Below are 22,421 nucleotides of genomic sequence, written 5' to 3' on the forward strand. Positions count from 1 at the left end.
CCCCCCCCCCCCCCCCCGAAAAACAAGAGACTGAATTTAAAATAATGCAGTTTTTAATACAGTAAAATTGGAGTTCTTTTTATTTTCATTTGAAGTTTTTCTCAGTACCATGAAAGTACTGAGAAACTTTTTAAAGATCTGACTCTCAGAGTTAGGCCTTTGAGAAAATAACCAGGCATGGTAAGCTTTGGCAAAAGAGGTATGTATCACAGTGTGGCTTTACGATTGCTTGGAGTTTTGGCTTTCATTGTTGGTAAATCTAATATGCTGGCAATTTCTACTACCTAAGCATTGGTCTGTATTTACACTGTGTGCTTCTTTTTGCTATATTTTTATATGAAGACATTGCCAAGCTCCCTGCATTCTTGACATTGGGATCAGTGGAATTACTCATTCCTTTGTTGCTTCCTTTGGGCTGCCTTTGACTGATGATACAATAGCCTAGGCTGTATAAAACTTTGTAGTTGGCTACTTGGATTATCGTTGGTAGTAGATTATATTAGCTAGCACAGTAGGATTACTTGGCTCTTAATTTCGTTTTCAATGGGTGTATCTGCACAAGACGTGCACTGCAGACCCGCCCAATTAGCCCCACAGTAAATATCTCCACATCTACATACGTATCCTTATTAAGGTGCATGAAACTAATAAACTCTGGAGCAGGCTAGTACTTATAAATACTTTTTTGTGTGCAGGAGTGCATGTACAGATACTGCCCAGCTGGCTGGGGCATAAGGGTGCTTCAGTGTGGGAGCGGCCTGCCAGCTAGCCCCACACTAAAGCATGCTCATGCCCCAGCCATCTCCTCTGCAGCACAGTAAGCCTGATCGGAACAGCCCTGGGCTGCTGCCAGCTGAGTCTGCTCTGACTAGGCTCAATGTACTGCACACAAACTCTGAAGCAATATACTCTGGAGTTATTTGCTCCTGGATGCATGGTTTGAACATGCACTGAGGAGCAAATAACTCCAGGGCAATAAGCTCCGGAGTTTATTTGTGTGTGTTTATTGCATGTATAGACATGCCCAGTAAAAGCAAATGCTATTTATATGTTCAATGGCACTCTTGTTGAAGAAAATGGGCGAATGCAACCCCACTGACATGAGTCATATTTTACACCTGTGTTTGAGAGAGGAAAGTCAGACTTGTGACAAAACCCTGGAGTGTTAAGGGGCTCCTAGAGATTTGTGTAAGCTTCCTAGTCCCCCACTCCACCAAATGAGTATATCCACATTATTAATTTGTCCCAAAATCACCATTTACCACAGGCACTTCAGTCAAATAACAGGAAAAAGAAAAGGGTTTATAACATGGATAGAAATAGTGATCAAATGTTTTGATAACAGAATATGGTAAAACAAATATGACAAAAACCCTTGCGATACTTTCAGACTACCACCTAGCCCTCATAAACTTCTGATGAAAATCCTCTGGAGTCAACCTTCCTTCAGTCATAGCTAGTTTTCTACTGGGGACCTCTAGTCCACCTCTCCTCATAGAAAACTCTCTCCTGTCACTCTCTCTAGAACATTTCACACAGTTACCATTTCCCTCCTCCCCACCACTCACCTACATTTAGGAGAGGCAGCATAACCTCTTGAGTGTCTCTCTGCCTGTGGCTGCAGGACAAGACTCGTTGACTGTGCATGATTTTTTTGCCTTGATGAAGACTGCAGCGTTGGATTTGAAATAGATTAGTTATTTCTAACTAGACTAATTTATTAACAAAGTGCCCCTCTTAAATTTCAACCCCTCTTAAATTTAGTCTACAGCTTTTTCATAGAATCTATTTGCTACATTTTATGTAAGCAAGTTAAAGCACTTCAGTTGGCAAGTTAAAATACAGGTTTGGTGAGCAGAATTATGTATTGATTAGGACTGGGCATGTCTACCCATTCATTAATGGGCTTTTGCTAATGTGCGTTATATTTAGTACCTCCATTTTGAGGTACTAGAAAAAGACCTATTACATTAGCCTATTTTAATATGCATTAGTAAAAGTGCACAGTGTTTTTGTGATGCTTTAATGCTCATTAAGATGGGATAATGCACATTAAAAGGCATGTATAGGTGCACCCATTGTGATTTCTACACAATGGGTGTACCCCCCTCTTTTAAAATTTTATGCCCATCGCCTGGCTGGCAACAATATAGCTGGATATTCAAGAGTCCAATTCTGTACCATCACATCTGTGAAAACCAAAATTAACTCTGTAGTTACAGAGTTACTCCTGATTCACAGTGATGTAATGGGGTTAAATTTGATTTAGATTCTGATTAGCTGCAAGTTCCTTATGATAACACACTATTTTCATAACTTACCTATCCTGCATTTTTGAACAGCTGCTGTCTTGTCTGGATTCAGAGATCTTCCATTTACCTTATGCTTGAGTTTTTGTTTGTTTTGGGGGGGGGGGGGTTGTTTTATTTTAGGCAATACATTGCAATGAATATGTAGGCTGAGGAAATCTTTGATTATCAGTCACTACTGCTGATTTCTGCTTCATACAGAGATTTTCTATTTCTCCTCATTTACGGAAGTGTGAACCTGGACCTAAGTGTACTGAAGAAATATATTTTCAGAACACCAGCTTTTGTGCATATTTGCTGTCTACATGGTATATGGCTTGTGCTTATCCTGGACATATTAGAACCTGTCTCTTTGCTTCTCTTTAAGTCATGATACATATGCAGCTGTGATCACATATATTGTTTCTGCTAATTCTATGAAAGGGTAATGGGGGCAGAAAAATGTGCTCAAGAGCCTCTAATAGATTCCAATCCTGTTTGCCTGCTGCTCTGTGTTACACAGAGAGACGAGCTTTTGGAGTTTTTTTTTTTTTAATCTGATAATTGAAAACCTATCTTGTTCTTACAGAATGGCTTTGCTGTTGTAAGGCCCCCAGGCCATCATGCTGAAGAATCAACAGCCATGTAAGTACCAGGGAATATTGCCCATCTTGGAGCACTAAGGTTACTGGCAATCACCTGCACTGTGCATGTCTCTGAAGAATTCTAATTGTTAGCAGATGACTGAAAAGGTTTTTGAGGTACTCCCAGAAGCAGATTTATGGCCTCAGAGATCATATAGCATTTTCTTTTTGAAAAAATGCCCTGAACATTATTTATAACTGTTTTCCTGACTGATTTGCTTTCTTATTTCTGTTCTTCTCTATTCCACAGGGGGTTCTGCTTTTTTAATTCAGTTGCAATTACTGCCAAATACTTGAGAGACAAGCTAAATATAGGCAAGATATTGATTGTAGATCTGGTATGTATTCTTGGCAAGCATCACACTTTCAGTGCATCTAGATGAAAGACAATGAATTTGTATTTACATGTCAGGCTTTCCTGCCTTTAATACTTACAAGTAATAAAGGTGTGCTTTTCCTCTGATTTTGGGAACTCATTAAAGCCAGGATGGCAGTACTGAAACCATAAACATCTATGTTTCACTTTAATGGTGTTAACTGCAATTTAATGAGAAGAAGGCACAGATCAGGGCAACTTTTATGGTCCTTAAATGAATTGATACTTCCACCATTAAAATAACCCAACAGAACACAAGTTTACTTTTCCCTACAGAATTCAGACTTTAAATAGTCAGATGTGCCTTAAAGAATGCTGTTGCTTTGGTAACTAAATTGGCCACTTCCCCAGCTAGCAATAATTCTGCTTGTTGTGTAACTTTGGTATTATTAAAACAAATCAACAGATCATTTTCTCTAAGAAGTTTCAAAATCTTGTACGTTAGCTTTGAATGATTCCCTGAAGGAAAGCTGAAAAATTTTAAATCAGCTTAATTGGATTAGTTTTCTATTTTAATAGAAGGCATTTTACACAACAGTGTTATAATAGGCTTAACAAATGGTTTATTTAAATGCAGATGACATTTGGCATGTTGTCTATATTATTTTCATGAATAATGAATTGGAACTATGGTACTTAAAGGATCAGCCCAATACACTGCCCAAGGAAAACTGAATGTTGATTTATGAGCACCATTTTTGTTTTCCCTACAGTTCATGAGGAGGTGTAATAGGTTGTCTGACAAAGCATAGACAGGAAATGAACCCTGGCATCAAAACCTAACCTGTTACATCTGCACTTAATTAATTTTTGCAGGTGATAAAAGATTTAAAGACAAAATATGTTAAAGGTTTTTTGAAGTGCACGGTTTAATAGTCTAAATCTTGTTCATATCTGCACTTATAATTAAATATTATTGTGAAGTCATGGCCTTACCATCTAGCACTTTTGTTTAGTGAAACATGCATACCAGTAGTTAAAGAAAAAGAGGAGACCGTGGGAGACAGAAATTGCAAACTGCTAAAATACGTGCAAAGTAATACTGATATTTTTAGAATAGTTTTCAAATATATATCAAAAGTTACCCACCCCGATATGGTTCAGAGAGAGGACAGAAAGAACTGTACAAACAATTTTCTGCAGAAGCCCATCAGGATTTGCCAGTAAGTTCACTTCCACTGCCTTTTTGTGCCCATTTGCTGGCCAGTATCTTGCAGTTGATAGAGATTGCTAGTATGATTGCTGGCCCAAAGCTAATCTTAAATTTATAAGCTAATGGCAGGTCTTTTTGAAATTTGCATTATTCAGCTTCTTGTATTGGAAATAGGGCAATAAATGTTACAGTCATTCAGAGAGATATGGGATTGATTTGACCAATCACTACTAAGAAACCCACCTTGAATTTTGAATGCCAAGGTGTGGTGTTAAATAAAAAAATATGAGCATGCTGTTTCCTGTCCCAAGGTGATACACAAAGGGAATAGGTGGGGTGGGTGGAGACCCCACCAGTAATGTTCAACTCCACTCTGGCTTTTCCCCAGCGTGATGCTAGCCACCATTACTCAGCTAGCATGGACAGAAAAGTAGAAAGATTCAGGGCAGGATTAACACACAGGCAAATTAGACACATGTTGAGGGTCTTAAGTGAAGAAGGGGCCCAGTTGTGCTTGTTTGACATAATTATTGAGTAAAAAAAGTAATATAAATATACAGTATTAAGTAGGGGCCCATGAGTTTGTTTGCCTAGGGCCCACTAAACGGATAATCCGGCTCTGGAAAAATGGAATAGATTACTTAATCTCAAAAGCAGTCTGTCTGGTCTCTGGTTTGATCATGATCAATAATATATGGATACACACACACACACACACACACACACGGAAATAAGACCTTTTTATAAATGGAATAAATAAATAAAAACAAAAATATAAAAATATGGCTAAATTGCTATCCAAGACTACTTAATCATTTCACTATAAGTTCTTTAATTTTCATTCAGAGAACGGAGAATTTGTCTTTAAAAGTCTCAACTGAAAGGCAGTATAGAATTATAGACTTAAGACTTATAAGATTAGACTTTAGACTTGTAAGTCTTAGACCTTTAGGACTATATGTTCTTACTGCCTAACACAGCAGGACCCTGATTGATTGATGCCAGTAAGTGTATACATGTAAAGACAAAAAAACAGTAATCAGTCAGACCCACTGAATTGTGCAAACTTCCTTTAGAATCTTAACTTATTTTCAAATACCTGTAATACAGAGGATTTGACTATTTTGGTAGGTAAGGCACACATTATAGTTTGGAAATGCATTGTATACAATCTTAACTTTTCAATTTCTTATTTTTTCCCTTTCCTGTTTACATCTAAACAAAGTAAAAGCACCTTCTTATCTGTCTTCTTTCTTTCATTGCTCCCTGTAAATAAATATCAGGTTTTTTTATAGAATGATAATTGCTAAATAAAAGGTATCTTTCAACTGAGGACAGTAACATCTGAATCCATTCCAGACACAAAACATAACCAATGAATAGTACAAGATTTTGTCTTCAACACACAAGTACCTTTGACAAAGGAATTATTGGTCTATTCTGAAGCAGTCATTAACAAAATAAAAACTTAAAATAGAAAATTATTTCTGAGATATTGACTCTCAGGTATCAGATAAAAATCTCAAATTCCCTTTAAATTAATCCATTATGTACTTCTGAGCATATAAACCCCACACAAACAATAACAACCAACCTAAGAACAAGGAATAAAGTCCTTTATGGGATTTATTTTCTCTGCTGCCACGATATAGTGACAGCAGAAATACATAAAAAGATGGCAATTTTGTTCACGCTTTTTGAATAAAATCATTAATTGAGGAATGAATTTCAGCCGAGACCCACATACCCTTATTTGTAATATAAATTAAGGCAAAGCAAAACACTTTAAAAAATGTTTTCAGTCTTCTCTATGAATACCTTTGAATATATATTTTTATTTGGATGAAGTAAAGAAGCAGAATCTTTATTTTTGAGGACCTGAAATATTTTGGTCTCTTATAAACTTAAGTGTGGAAGTTTACAAAAAGGCCTTCAGTTTTCTTCTACTACAGTGCACCTGGGTTTTCCCTTTTCACTTATAAAATCCCATATGTATCTACCAATGTAGTACAATGAGACAATTGTAAAAAAAGAAAAAAAGGCATTCAAAAGTTTTAAAACAATCATTATAAATCTTTTCATTAATGATATAGGGCTTATTTACGCCCTTGTGCAAGCATGTACATAATGTTTGAAATATGCAGATTAGATAAGGTCATTCCTCTGATCTGAAAGGCACCATCCTATGCTTTTTTCTGCCAGATGATTTAATAGCTAATGAGATCATACTCCTATGTCTTCAACTGTTGCCGTCATGATTTTGCAGAAATGAAGTATGAAGTCCTTTCTGCATCTGGCATCTCTTTTGATGTGGATCTAACTGCTGAGGGACTGCTAACTGAACTGAATGTTTCAAGAAAGCCAATTTTCTCAGCTGGTCGCAAAGCCTTTGACCTCAATAGTGGAACTTGGCAAATCAATGAATACACTAATGTTTAGTGTTCTGTCAAGAATTGCAAAAAAAAGCTCTGTAAACTATAGATCCTTCTGCAAAATACTAGTTTGTAGTTTAAACATTAGTCTTTCTTCAGAGGCCAATGAGGCTAGTTAATTAAGCCTGAGGGGTTATGAACTGTTGGCAGTTAATAAGTCATAAAATTCCTCCATAAAACAGGATGCTAGATTCCATCACTGAGGCTAGGAGTACAAAGAGCCGGTGTATAAATATCTAATTGTACAAAAGGACTGGGATTTCTCAATGACTGCTCATCTGGAGTCTCCAGGGCACGCTCGCTGTGGTTTCCTGATTTTTAGAAGCCAGTTTAAAAAATGAGTGCATTAAAGAGTAATTTGCCTGAAAGTTCAGGAAGTATAGGGGTGGTGAAGGGAGGGGGGAAAGGGAGAGACAAAAGGAGAGTGAGAGAGAGTGGGAAAGAGAGAACGAGAGAGAGCAAGAGAGAGATTGAGAAGGGGCAAAAGAAAGCAGAGGTGATCTCTACGTACTGGGCTGGACATTATTGCATTTGTCATCTGTTTTCTTTCCCCTTTAGGATGTTCACCATGGCAACGGTACACAGCAGGCTTTTTATGCTGACCCCAGCATCCTGTATGTTTCCCTCCATCGCTATGATGAAGGCAACTTCTTTCCCGGCAGTGGAGCCCCAAATGAGGTTAGGTTTATTTCTTTAGAGCCCCATTTTTATTTGTATCTTTCAGGTAATTGCATTGCATGATTACCCCTAATTTTCTCATCCTTCACTGGTGCTTTAAATTACACCAGATTACCAAATTGTCCACTGAGACCAGGGGACCAGTAGAGAACAAGTGCATAACCCAGAACAGTCCTTGTCAAACAAGGCTGGGCTGATTTGACATGTTGTTTGATGTTTGTTTCAAAAGCACACTTTTGTATGTTTTTGTATTTTTTTCCTCTCCTTTCCCTCTTCCCTGCTCATTTTGGCACTTCTCCCCCCTCTTTTCAGGTTGGAAGTGGCCTTGGTGAAGGGTATAATATAAATATTGCTTGGACAGGTGGCTTGGATCCCCCCATGGGAGATGTAGAATACCTTACAGCATTCAGGTTGGTATTTGTTTCCTTCTAAAAGTGCCAAAATTGGCAGTGGAATGAAAGCTTACAAGAGTAACAGCTACAGTAATCCTGAAACATATTAAAATGGCCCATTATGGAGCTAGCTTAGTCTCTCTGTAAAATTTCTGATCCTTAGAGATTGTGTAGGATTAGTAAATAGACAATTTAATTTTTCTGGACACTCACTCAAAGTAGACAAGAAAAATGCATTTAATAATTTAACCAGTCACTAATAAACATCATATTCATATAATGTCAGTAAATGAGCCTGTTCTATAACAATTAAAATTAAATGTAACAGTTATATGAGGCATGAGAAAAATACTCGGTGCTAGCTTCCCCGTAAATATATATAAGCACAGAAAATGCAAAGCCAAATGTAATATAAGCAAATCCTGCACTCTGGCAAACAGTGGTAAAACTTCCACCAAAGTTGATGAATTTGGCTAAGAACAGAATCTTCTGCTTATTGAAATTAATATGGCATTTGTTTTAAAATGAATAATTATGAAACATCATTGTAAGAGCAATATGAAACCACATCAATATATTCTTCTGTTTATCTCATGCTAAATGAAGGCTCATCCATTCAGCCATAAGCATTAGCCTTTGATATACTATTTCCATGGGGTTAGTGAAGACAAAGCCTACTTAAAACATTCCCTTGTCGTGTAATCATTTTTTATTTCGTATATCACTTCCTTTTACGGTAAAACAGAACAAGTACCTGAAAGAGTGGGCAAACTGTATGTGTTTTGAAAAAAGTATCAGGCTTCAGTTTGTAAAGGCTGACATTTAAAAAGGCAGCAAGACCAATAACCTGAGCCTCTGACTACTATTAAGACTTGGAAATTCTGTATGTATAGTATACAACTTTAAACTTGCATTATCTAGCAGATATGCCAGAAAACTTTTTTTCTTCGGTATTCTTGGGTGGTCTATGAAACTATATGCACGGTATCCAATACACGGCACACCTGAACTGAAAGGCTAAACCTCAAACATAGAGACTAAAATAGCACAGCCTCTTCCTGTTTCTGTGAAATGAATTTAAATTTTATTTACACCATTTGCCTATACTTAAATCTGTCTAAACAAATAACCAGCTAGTGACTATCATGGTGGTAGGCTTCAAATTTTGCCTCACATAAAAGTTTCATTTATCCATTGCCAAGGTCAGCCTTATTCTTTGCTGAAAATGTTATAAAACAAGGGGATTTGATGCCTCAGAGAACTCACCTCTAAGTTCTTGATTCAGGTCCAGGCTACACTGATAGTGATTGAAATTGTTACCATCTGATGGCTTAAATAAGAATTGATGGTTTCATTGTAGAGGACAGAAGTCAGCATTTCATAGACTGGGGGTGCCAAATTTATTTGATCTTGTGGGTATGATATGTGGTGCAGGGCTAAAAAGGAGTCCTGTGGAACCCTGCTACCTCACCCCCAAGCAAGATCCAGCTCACACAGTACCTATGCCAGCTGCATTGCCCCTGCAGGGCTAGTCTGAGATAGTGCCACACATGGTGCCAGCTCCAACTGCAAGCTGTTCCAGGACCCATGGCATATGGTATGGGCCCTTAACTGGCACTGTTTGGAGTGCAGTCCTGGACCAGCCATGGTGGGTGCCCTGTATGGCTGAGTCCTGGAGTGGGTGCCACAATGGTGCACAAGTCCCAGGTCCTGAATGCAAGGCTGGTTTACAGCATGCTGCATGCTGCCTGTGGGTCAACTCTGAGACTCATGAGCATCACAGGGGGGTGGATGATGGGGCTCTACCAGCTGTATCCGGCTTGTGGGCCATATCTTTGATACCCTTGGCATGTGCCAATTCCATAATTAGCATGGCAAAAAAGGGAGTTAATTATTCACCTCTGAATCTTTCCCCTTCAAGTCAAATATAAGGCACTTCCATGAATAGTTTGGAGAAGTTTAGATTACTGCTGTCTCTACTCTGCCTGTCCTACAATTAAACAGAGGACTTCACTCTCCATAACTGGCAAACCACTACTTTTCTTTAATACTACATTAACAAAGACAATTTCAATTAATAAAATATGATATGGTTTATTAAATAATAAAAAATCCCAACATGTTTGCAACCCTATAGCTGATGCACAACTCTGTTTTTTTTTAAAGGAGAAGACTTAGGAATTGAATATTATGGTTGGGTCTGCACACAAAGATGGTGTTGTTAGGTCAAAATTTAATATCGCCATTCTAGCAATATTGCCTTTAAATCCCACAATAATGTCCAAATCCTGTTCATCTAGGCTCAGCACTGTGCTAAAATGTTTTTGTAAATGAAATGCTGCTACTACACCACTATCTCAAATTCTCCTTGAAGAGAATCCTTTAAAAGTGAGGGGTTAATTCTTTTTATTTGCCTAAGCTGTTTTTAACTTCACTGCAAACAGGAATGCCATTATTACTCATTATGATGATGGCTTAGCATAGTTGCCAAAGGAGCAATCACCTTGCAGTTTGGAGGAAGGAGCACAGATGGAAGTAGGGGAGATTTTGAAAGTTGCTTCATAGAGTCCACCTAGCCTGAGTGCTAGGTGCAATTGCAACATCTCACTAAGAAGGTCTTTTAATAAGGACTCCGTTTTAATTTTTAAAGCATGAATTCATCTTGTCTTACTATGCAGACTGTGTGATAAGAAAGATGGTGGCTGTAGTAAGTCTCATGAGATACAAAGGCCAGGTATAGACATTACATTTTTACTGGTATAAGTGATCAGAAACCAGTCTATAAGTGTACCAGAACAGAAGTTTGGCACACAAAACTGGTTTATACCTGTAACAGGACAGAAGTTCAGCACATATAGTCTGGTTTAAACATGATGAAACCCAGTTTAAGATTTGCACCCCCACCGGGTGAACGCGTGTTCTGTTTACTACTGATCTAAATTATACTGGTTACAGAAAACCAAGTCACTTAAATTGATTCTGCCTTAGACTTTTTGATTATCTGTATCTAGCCAAAGCAAGGAGAAGTATGTTTAACAAGCAAAGTATATGGATCCTTTCATGCTGTTATCCTGTATGTAATGCATGAATTAACCAAAGTTCCCAGTTCGGCCACAACAATCCTGGAAAATGCACCTGAGGGAGAGATTTACTACTTGACCTTAGGTGGATTGCTGTGCAGAAAGGAAAATAAGTTAGGGGCCTGAATGACCGGCAGAGGATGTAGCAAAGCAGATTTAGATGAAATCTCAACCCCTACCCTCTCCCACCAAAAGAAACCCTAACCAAGGAGTACTGAACTTCTGGGCTGTGGACCAAATGCAACCTGTGGAGCCATCGCATCTGGCCCCACGGGGCTTCCCACAGCTCTGGAAATTTGGCAGTGGGGGAGTGATGGCCGTTATATGGTGTCCCATGCCAAATTCCCAAACCTCAAGCCCCATGTGCAGTGGGAGCCAGGCCATGTCCCCTTCTCTCTGTAGAGCTGGATTGGGGCCAGGCCACACGCACTTCACCCTTGTGAAGCTGGGCCGTGCCCATTTCCCCTTCCCCTGTGGAGCCAGGCTGAGGCTGAGACACATCCCCTTTTCCTGGGGACCAGGCCCCCTTCTTCCCCCTCCCTGTGGGGCTTGGTGAAGCTCCCATCTCCCACTGCCAGGCTGGGCTTAGGCTGGACTGTCCCCACTCTCCTCTCCACGTGGTCTGATGGTGACTTGTGCCGGTCCTGGGTGCCACCATCTGGCCCATAGTCAGAAATACCACCTGGCCCATGTCAGGTCAGACCAGGCACTGGCTATCTGACCCAGCAGGAAAAAAGGATGAGCACCACTGCCCTAACCTAACTGTAAAAGCAATGGAACAACCTATGTAGTCAAGTTATGGCATCTTTTTTCTTGCGGGTTTTCAAGAAGTGGTTATATAGGCATCTCTCTGGGTGGTGTAAGAAGTGCAAATCTTGCAAATGTGCACAGGATATGATCACATGACCCCGGAGGTCCCTTTCTGCTCTGTTCCTGTGATTCTAAGATGCTTTCTGATGATGCTAAAAAAGAGAAGGAGTATTATGCTCCTTGTCATATACATCAGAGTTGTTGTACAAATTGCAAGTCACTGTCTGTGCCCCAAGAACATAACTGAAGTAATGGGGATAGACATTTGTTTGCAGAGGAATGTGGCCTTCATGCTTTTTGGTTGCTTAGCTGAACCCCTAAATTTACAAGAGTTTAGAAAATGAGATATTTGTATTAAAGTCACCTAAAACTTCTCAGGAAGTACATATAACTCTCGTTTCCAGTTGGCAAAGCTCTCCTTCTAGAATTATCCTGGAATTTTTTTTTAAATGGTGAAAATGATGACATTACATAGTCCATTATTGTTTTTTGATTATCCACTGAATTTTAAAATAGAGATCTCCTAAATGATCATATCCCAAAAAAACCAGAGCCCAGTTGTTTTTCTTCCATAGGATTTTTTGTTCATAGATAGGCGTTGGACCTTGAATAACACTTATAGTGTTAAGTATGTAATATTTTATCTGAAGCAGGGCTGAATTAATGCATAAGCAAACAAGGCACATGTCTGGGGCCCTAAATGAAGAAGGAGCCCAGTTGTGCTTATTTTACACATTATAATTATTGAATGAAAAAAATAGGGGCATGCACATTTGTTTGCCTAGGGCCCACTAAAAGGTTAATCTGGCCCTGATCTCAATGTCTGTTCCTATAAACACACTCATACACATAACACAGTATCAGTTCTTATACCTATTGCATTACTGGGTGGATCCAATTAAAATAACCTTTGTTTATGTGAAACAACAGTTAAATCTCAATCTCTTTCCTCTAAAGCAGTCTAGAAAATATCTTACTAGCATTCACAGAATAAATTAAAATGAAGTATGTGTAGTTACAGGTTAGAAGCCTAATGGAGAGTAGTTGCTATAAGAGTGCTTAATGAGTGGCTGTCATGGGAATATTTTGAGAAATATTTAAAAAAATCATTCTGGCCTTTAGCTACCATTTCAATTTCATGTTATGCAAATATCAGTCTTTGTTCCTACTTTATGGATGCTCATTTACATTCAGAAAACAAATGCTTGTGTAGATTGTACTCAGATCACATTTTTTCCAATGCAAACAAAACTTTAAATCATACAATCATAGCAAAGTAGGGCTGGAAGGGGCCTTCAGAGGTCATTTAGTTCAGACCACCACCAGAGAGAGGCAGCATCATCACTAGCCAAACTATCTTATACAAATCCATTGTCTAATCTCTACACAGTCAACCCTGACACAACTGCAGGGCATACCACTCTAACCTGCCACAAGTAAAGCAGAGGGACAACTGTGACCAATATCTTGCTACTGCAAGGGTTATTAAAATACTCTTGAAAGATACAAGGAAGGTGGGCCATGCAACCTGCTACAAGGGAAGGCAAAAACCGCTTGTTTGTACCAAACTGATCATGGGGTAGAATTCCTTCCTGACACAAAATATGGTGATTGGTCTGATCCTGAATGAAGGGGAAGACCCTCTAGCCAGGAAACTCTGAGTTTAAGTTCCTGCAGGAGCATTGGCCCACCCCAGTCAAAATGCCCAGCCTTGACTGCAGCCAACCCCCAATGACTCTAAGGAAGGTGAAGCTTCCCCTGCACCACCATGTGTAGCAAGAGGAGCATGGGTGACTGGTGCCACCTTAGTCAGAGGGGCATGTGCCCCCCCAGTGACCAGTCAGTGACCATGGGGGAAATGCCCTCATGGCCAATCTCCATAGCTAATCTCACCAACTGGGGGAGGGGATCCCCCTGCAGCCAATCGCACTGACTGGGAAGTGGATGCAGGGCTCCTGGAAGTGGCTATAGGGCTCCTGGAAGTGGCCGTGGGGCTCATGGAAGTGGCTGCAATGCTTCATCCAGTGTTTCCACTCCCCAGCTGGTGCTTGCGGGGGAGGGGGCGGTGCTTCTGCCTGCCCCCCTGCCCATTGCCTAAGCGGGGACCGTGGCTTGTCAGGGGGTGCACCAGCACTTTCAGGGGGTGCATGTGCACCTCCTCCATGTCGCCACTGAAGAGGAGGGGAAAAAAGTTCCTTTCTGGCCCCATGTGGCAAGTAGCAAAGCCCAGAAACATGGGAAATATCCATAGTGGAACATAGGTCTATGTACTCCTATCATCTTTGACCAATGCTTGTCCAACCTTTTCCTGAACACCTCCAGTGATGGAGATTCCACAACTTACCAAGGTGCTCTATTCCAATGCCTCACTGTTCCAACAGTGAAGAATTTTTCTCTGATATCCCATCTAAACCTACTTTGCTGCAACTTCAAGCAATGGCGTTCTGTGGTCTGTTCTCTGCTCTCTGCAGCAAGAGAGCAAAGGTGTTTTCCTTTTGTCATGTTTCCTTCAGATATTTGAAGATGCTATCATGTTCCCTCTTAAGTGCTTTTTCCACAAGGTGAGCATGCCTATTTCCTTTAATCTCTGTGTATATAGTTTGCTTTTCAAGGTTTTTATCATTTTTGTTGCCCGTCTGTGGACCCCCTTTAACTTCTTTTTGTTGTTTTTAAAATCTGGAGTCCAAAATTTCACGGAGTACTCTAAATGAGGACTAGCCAGCACTGAGTGGAGTCACTATCACCTCCCATGTCTTGCACCTAATGCTTCTATTGATGCAGCCCAAAACCACATTTGCCTTTCGTGCAGCTGTGTCATACTGCAGATTCATGTTGAATATGTGATCCACCAGGACTCCTAGATCCTTCTCTACAGTTCTGCCTTCCAGCCAGGTGTCACCCATTTTGTATTTGTGATTTTGATTATTCTTCCAGAGGTGTAGCACCTTGTTTTTGTCAGCACCAAATTTCATTCTGTGAGCTCCAGCACAGCTTTCCACTCTGTAAAAAATCCTTCAGAATTGAACTCCTGTCCTCCAGTATATTCAGTCCTTCTCAGTTCTGTATTATCTGCAAATTTTCATAAGACATCCTTCATTCCAGCATCCAGATCTTTAATAAATGTGCTGAACAGCAGTGTACCCAGGACAGACCCCTGTGGGCTGCCATTCAAAACCTCCTGCCAGTCTGACATGGATCAATTTATAATTACCCATTACTTGCAACTGTGGAGCCAGTTGTCTGTCCACCTTATAGCAATTTTGTCTAGTTCACTTTTCTCCAGTTTGTTTAGGAGAAGGTGATGTGGGACTTCATCAAAAGCCTTGCTGAGCTAAAGTCCAGATACAATATAGACTTCAGATAGACTTGGTGGCGTATAATAAATCTGCACCATTATATCAGTGCTTTATCTTTCACCTTTTATCTCCATCCAAATGCATTCTTATCTGCTACTTTCTTTTACTGAATCAGAAAACAAGTGTATGTATTTTTAACATACAAGGCAATGATAAACCTTTTCTCCCAACCCTGTCCTTCTGAAACAGTGTGTAGCCCTCAGTGTTGACATTCTAGGTACCACCAGGTCTCTGCAATACCAGTCAGATCATAGTTCCTTTCATGGGCTGTGACTTCTAGCTCATCTTGTTTCCTCCCCTCCTTTCTCACGTTTCAATATATACATCAGACGTATTTTGCATTCCAGCATTCTTGTTTCTATTTTACATCACGTGTTGCTGTCCTGTAGCTCTCTGTCTCTTTCCCAGAGATGAGATTTTTCTTTTGGTCCTTTTCTTCTGGATTGTTTGCTCTGTTGCTGCAGGGTTTTGTTTACCAACCCCTGGGAAACCTAGTTTAAAGCCCTCCCAACTTGGGTGGCCAGACAATGTCCAAAGGCGTTTTTCCCCATTCTGGTCAGATGAGTCCCATATCTTGATAGTCCTCCTCCCCAGGACATCCATCCATTAGTGAAAAAAACCAAAGCCTTCATGTTGACACCACTCTCCTAGCTGCACATTTACTTTCATGATCCTCTGATCCCTGCCTAGGCCCTGCTTTCCACTGGGAAGATTTATGAGAACACCATTTGTGCTCCATGTTCTTTAGTCCTCACAGCGTTGTTCCTGACAGCATTGTTGTTGCCTACTTGGATGAGCCAGAAAGGGTAATGGTCTGAGGGATGGATGAGCTTTGACAGTCTTTCTGTACCATCCTGAATATAGACTCTGGGCAGACAGCGCTCCTTTCAAGACCCCAAATACAGGTGACAAATTCGTGCTTTTGTCCCCTCACAGAAGGGAGTCACTAATCACTACCTCTTTTGTTTTCCTTCTTGATGCAGTGGTCTTAGAGCCCCTATCTTTGGACACTTACACTTCCTGTTCTTTTGATTGCTGAGTCTTCTGGGTCTTGCTTGCTTTGCATCTCACCTCTGCCTTTCCTCAGCTGGTCCATGGCAGAATGCTTGGAAGTAGTTGCTGGCTTCAACCTTTTCCTCTTGAATTTTGGGGACCCTCCTTCTTTTAGTGGTCCCATGGTGCTACTTCTCTCCTTTTTCCTTTAGCCTTTCCAGTGCCAGCCTCTCATGACTTTTGTCTAAGAATTCTTCATTTTTGTTGACAACACATAGCATGAGTACTTGTGCTCCAACACTTCAATCTTTGCTTCCAAGAAAGACACCAGCTTACACTTGATGCAGATGAAATGGTCTTGAACCTCTGGGAGGGATACGAACCCGGTACATCCCATGCAAGCCACACCTGCTAATCCAGTCTCCATTTATGCCACCTTTGCTTCCTGGAGGAAAAGAGAAAGAAAAAAAGCACCCTCATACAAATACACACACCTGTCTGGCACATATGAACATACACAGAGCCTCTTGCTCCCTGGCTCCCTCCTGTGGCAAACTCCCAAGCGACTCCCCTCTTTGCTGCTTCTGTGTTTGTATGGGGCTGCCTAGCCTGGACCTACCTGGCCCCAACCCTCAGTTAGTTAAACCAGACCCATTTGAAAGAAACCATTCCACACAGAGCTGTGCGCACAAACCCTGTCAAGCAGTAACTTCAAAAATCAGGGACAAGTCAAATGCACAAAAGTCAGACACCATGGCGTGGAACAGACATTACGCATAAACTGGTTTAAGTGATCAGAAACTGGTTTAAACCTGTAACAGAACAGATGTTCAGTGCACATATACCAGTTTGAAAATGACTGAAATTGGTTTGAGATAAACCTGGTTGAATGTAGTATCAGACTTAACTGATTTGGCTCAAACTGGTTTGTGCAATGTCTGTCCCAGACCCCTAAGTCAAACACTGCAAAATCAGGTAGCCAGCTTCCAGAAGAGCCTCCTCAGAGCAGTCTCACCACTGAGCAGTTCCTCTCCTCTTCTCTCAGCAGCTCCCAGGCAAATTCTTCCTCTGTTTACTGCTCAAAATAAGTGCATTCAGCTTGAAACTGTAGCTCACTTCTAGATATAAAGGATGATGTGCTGGTCTTTCTATTTCTTTTGTGTGTTTCTGCGAACACTGCTGTTATTGTTGATTGTCCTTAGTATAATACATTCTGAAATGGGTTTTTTTTGCTGCTTACAAGGAGATAATAGAAAAAATAGACCTATTTTAAAAGAAAAAAAGTTTTCTATAACTCAAGGAGGAGATGTGATGTTGAAAACAATTCAGTGTTTATTGTCCCAACAAGAATTTCAAATTATGTTTGCCAGCATTAGCATCATAAAGGTAAGAAACAAATGTTCTCACATGGAAAATTCCAAAAATAGATCCTCTGCTTTAAAATATTGGCCATCAGTTTTTCTCAATGGAACTGAAACCTTAGATACATCCATTTGTGGCAACTTCTCAAAGAACTTTATTCTTGGTGGGTGCGAACATCTCACCTCATAGTATGTTAGCTCCACCACCCATTTCTGCCCTCTGAAACCTAGCTGGATACACTCTTGTTGAAAACAGTAAGAAGTTGTGGCCGTAGGGCATTTCTTCATTAGAGTTTCTCAAAAGCTTTTTTACATTAACCTCTGCCAACAGATACAATTTCAGTTATGAAAAAATAACAGGAAAAACCAGCTATTACTCTTTATTTTCAAAAGTTATGCATTGAACCAGATCAACTTAACAAACAAAGTAGTAAGATTGGGATACTTTAAGTATGCAGCTATGCATGCGTGCGTGCGTGTGTGCGCGCATGTGCATACAAGCCTGTACGTACACATGGAGGAATATAGAGGTTGTAGGAGGAAGGCAGAAACTTGTATGTGGGAGAAACAATTTGTTAGGGGGAAGACACAAAAGAAGGGAGAGGAAGTAGAAACATGTGGGATCAGGGGAATGTGGGAAGATGCTAGATTCAGGAGGAAACTGCGGTAGGCCTTCCAGTTACTTTGTATTTTTCATGTGGAACAAGGAAGTTTCTATCAAATCAGCTTAAGTGACTGAATTTGAGCTGCTTCAGAGTAGCGTAAAACAGCCCCAACATTTCAGCATATCTAACCTTAAAAGCTAATGTAAAAAATGTAGGATTCCTCCTACTCCATTAAAATCTTAGTAACATTCTCTTTGAGTTCCTTTTAATAGTGGTCAGGAATGAAATTTTAATTTAAAATGGAAAGGAATTTCTGTGATGTACATTAAGACAGTTATTATTGTTGAAGTACCATAAATCAGAAATTTAGAACAAAACATATTGCAGGGATTTCATAATTACAAAACTGTGTGTTTCCAGTAACAATGCAACTTTATAAATCAGGGGATGCTCTTTTTGGCATGCTGCATAAAATCAAGATGTTGATTTTCATGATGATTATCTAGAATAGAAAGTCCTGCTATTTTCATAGCCTATGAATAAATACCCATAATAAGAAAACAACAGCTACAAATTAGAACTTTTGGGAATGTGTTGCACCTGAACTAGAATAGATCTCTTCAATTGACAAAGACATGCAAAAATCCTCATGCTACACCCAAAGTAGGTTTGTTTTATATTGGTACGATGGAATTCGGATGAAAATATGAGGATTATAGACCAGGGGTTTTCAACAGTTTTTTAATAAGTGTACCCTCGGTGGCATCCTTTTTAGTAAGTGTGCCCCGGTGTGGGGGGGCTCTGGCAAGAGGCCAGACATGGAGCAGGGGCATGGCAAATTGCAGCAATGAAGCATTTGTGCAGCTCTGCTCTTGCGTCGCCCTGGCCCTGCTCATGTGAGGCAGTTGCGCAGGGTGCTGGTGCTCCGTCCCTGTCCACCCCTGTGTATCCCCTGGGACCTTTCAAATTTTGACAACTCCTGTTATAGACTATTTATGGATTTGCTTGTTTAAACTGAAATTGTATTACTTGACGCAAATGAAATAGTTGATTTGAATTATTTTAAAAACTTAGGATCAAAATCTTGATTTTCTTTTGCCATGAAATTTGTGCTGCTTGCATTGTTGTAAACACTTACATAGGTGCTGCCATACTACTTAAATAGTCCAGTAGTCAGTTGTAGTGACAAATATCAGCTGCTTTGATGATAGGAGGCTATCAAATAACTTGCTCATTGAAAAAGTTTCTTTCTGATCTTCTTTAGATAGAAGTTTATTTGTATTATGAAGTGTAAGTGTATACATTCCTTCCCAAGAGTTTTTCATGCCTTACTATCATAATTCTAGGGATTTTCATATGTGGGCTATTTTTTCTTCCTTTCTTTTTTGCTGCACCCTGCTAAGATTGCAGCCTAAATGATATGGTATGGGGTTAAATAGTCCATGTTGTTAGTTATAAATGTACAGCTTTTTAGTTTCATTAGATGTCCTCTTGTTCATGCATCCTGAAAGGCAATAAATAGTGCAGAATTTCCTTGTCTATATCATTCATTATATTATGTTATTTCATTTTGTCCCTTATTTGTATATGTGTTCATATGTTATTTCATCATGTCCCAAAGTAAACATTCCCAGTCTTTTTGGTCAGTACAGGAATTTTTCCAATTGTTCAGTAATTTCCTTCATCCATTTCTGAAGCCCTGTTATTTCTGCAACTTTTTTAGATGAAGTGGTCAAAACTGAATTTAACATTCTATGAGGATATACCACTGTTTTAACTAATGGCTTTATGCTATTTTTAGTATTATGTACTATTTAATAAGTGGTATCACTATTCCACAGTGCTTCATGATTCTTGAACTGTGTAATTGACTCTCTCATTAGTGTAATTAGCATAATGCCAGTATAAAAAAGTAGCACACAGAAAATGCAAACTTCTCAGTCAGAACAACTTTGTCAAATCCAGTGGCAATTCAGTCCTGCAAGTGTCAGGGATGAAAATGTACAGGTGGGTATTATACTGGTTTAAGGTTTTTGTCCATCCATAGCCATATATATATATTTGCTAAAGGCAGTAAGCCAGAGATCTTAAACCAAAAGTACCATTGCACCCTGGGGTGCTTTGAGATTTTTTCAAGGGTGCTACTGGGTGCCATGCAATGTTAGTGCTGTTAGGAGTGCAAACATGATTCACAAGATAAAGCCAGAGATTTTAAATAGAAATCCATAGTGTTAAAAATCATATGACCTATTATGGTCTTCCTGAATTATTTGGAATAGAAGAATTGTTCTATTTTTCTATAGTCTAAAAGCAAGTAAAGAGTAAGAACTAGGATTTTGCAAAGGTGCCTCAAGTTTTTCAAGGTTGAGAACTGTAACAATAAGCTACTGCAAGCATTTGGAATGTTTTATCTTGAGGGCCTATAATAGCCAGATGTTATGTGAGCTATCCTGGAATAATTTACATCTGTCCAATCTTGATCTCAATGTAATTTACACTGGGTGCATTTACACATGTGCTTTACTGTGGAGTTGATAAATTAGCTCTGCAGTAAAGTGTCATTGTCTACACATGTGCCCATATTAAGACACAGTAAGTTAATTAACTTTGCTAAAGGATAGTAGTGTCATGGACAAGTACTGTTTTGCAGCAGAGTAATTTACACTCTGCAGCACACATGTAGATGGAGACCAGGTCTGGGTGGAGCATGAAGGTGCTACCGTGCAGAAGCTGCCTGCTGGCTAGACCCCTACTGTAGCACCCTCATGCTCTAGCCAGCCCCTGTGCTGCCCACCACCACCACCCGGAGCCTGAGGTTGACCCCTGTCAGCCCAGGGCTTCTTCACCCCAGCTCAATGTGCTGCAGTCCTGGGGTCACATGTAAATGCGGTGCCTGGGAGAAATAAACTCTGTTGCAAACTGTGCCAGAATTTATTTCTTCACCATAATTGCAAGTGTAGGCGCACCCACTAGTATACTGAAACAGAGTTACACCAGAGTTTGTGTACATCTTTCTCTGTGTGTTTTCCTCATTTAAATAAAACAGGAAACAATAATGTTTCCCTTGCTACACCTATAAACAGATTTACCAAAATAATAGAACATTAGCAGAGTAATTACATGAAATGAATTCCATTCAACTTCCTCTGTAGAAGAAAGTTGTCTTTTGATAACACTACATATCTTTTAATTAATGTTACTATTTGTAGCATGTATGTTGAAACTGGGGTAGTTGCCCTTTATGTGAGACATTTCAGAAACACAGCACAAGAGAGTCTCTGGTTTTGAAGAGTTTACAATATACATGGATAAGATAGGGAAGGCAAATAGAGATGTTTTCTAGGGTCAAATGTTATGGTAGAGAATAATATGTAATCTTCTGAATCCTTGTCTAGTGAACTGAACCACACTGACTTCATTGCAAATGATCTAAGATGAGCAGAATGCAATACCCATCTTTGTTTAATAAACTGAAATAATTTATGTCACAGTGCTTTGTTTCTATATCAGCTGGTAAGGATTATTCTGGTTATTGTTCTCTCTCTTGTCTCTTTAATGACAACAATGTGTTCAGCACTGTACAGAATGAAGAAAAAGTCCTGATCTCTAGCCAAAAAAGGATGTTGGTATGAGGGCTAGGTTGTGGGTGACCCAAATGCACAGTCAGAATGAGAAGAGGGTGTAAGGACTAGCTACCATTCCTCGGCTTTCTCATGGGTGTAGCATAGCCTGGAAAGGGCAGAGATGGGATGTTTAATAAACATGGGCTGAGAAGGGCAGAGATGGGATGTTACTATTGGTTCTTACTCTGGGTTATGCGGGGTAGGATGAACACACGAGCTAGTGTACCCCATATTTAAGCCAGCAGGCCTGGATGAGCTCCATCCGATGGTACTGAAGGCACTGGCTGATGTCATTGCACAGCTACTGGCAAGAATATTTGAGCACTTGTGGCACGTGGGCCAGGTCCCGAAGGACTGGAAAAGGGCCAATGTGGTCCCTATTTTCAAGAAGGGGAGGAAAGAGGATCCAGGAAACTACAGGCCAGTCAGTCTCACCTCCATCCTTGGTAAAGTTTTTGAAAACATTATTAAGGCTCATATATGTGAAAGCCCAGCAGGAAAAATTATGCTGAGGGCAAACCAGCACGGGTTTCTGGCAGGCAAATCATGCCTGACTAATCTAGTCTCTTTTTATGACCAGGTTACAAAACACCTGGGTGCAGGAGTAGGTGTAGATATTGTTTACTTAGA

General features: G+C 39.9%; 1 protein-coding gene across 1 annotated transcript in view; it reads left to right on the forward strand.

The window, feature by feature from the left end:
- Nucleotides 1–22,421, forward strand: part of HDAC9 (histone deacetylase 9) — a 493,669-nt gene that overhangs the window by 305,184 nt on the left and 166,064 nt on the right. Inside the window, exons 18-21 of the mRNA XM_019508553.1 lie at nucleotides 2,878–2,933; nucleotides 3,183–3,270; nucleotides 7,452–7,571; nucleotides 7,884–7,981. Coding sequence (XP_019364098.1) covers nucleotides 2,878–2,933; nucleotides 3,183–3,270; nucleotides 7,452–7,571; nucleotides 7,884–7,981 — 362 coding nt within the window. The remainder of the gene's footprint in view (nucleotides 1–2,877; nucleotides 2,934–3,182; nucleotides 3,271–7,451; nucleotides 7,572–7,883; nucleotides 7,982–22,421) is intronic.

Source organism: Gavialis gangeticus, unplaced genomic scaffold (assembly GCF_001723915.1).
Source record: "Gavialis gangeticus isolate Ggan-Ray unplaced genomic scaffold, GavGan_comp1, whole genome shotgun sequence".
NCBI classification, from domain to species: Eukaryota; Metazoa; Chordata; order Crocodylia; family Gavialidae; genus Gavialis; species Gavialis gangeticus.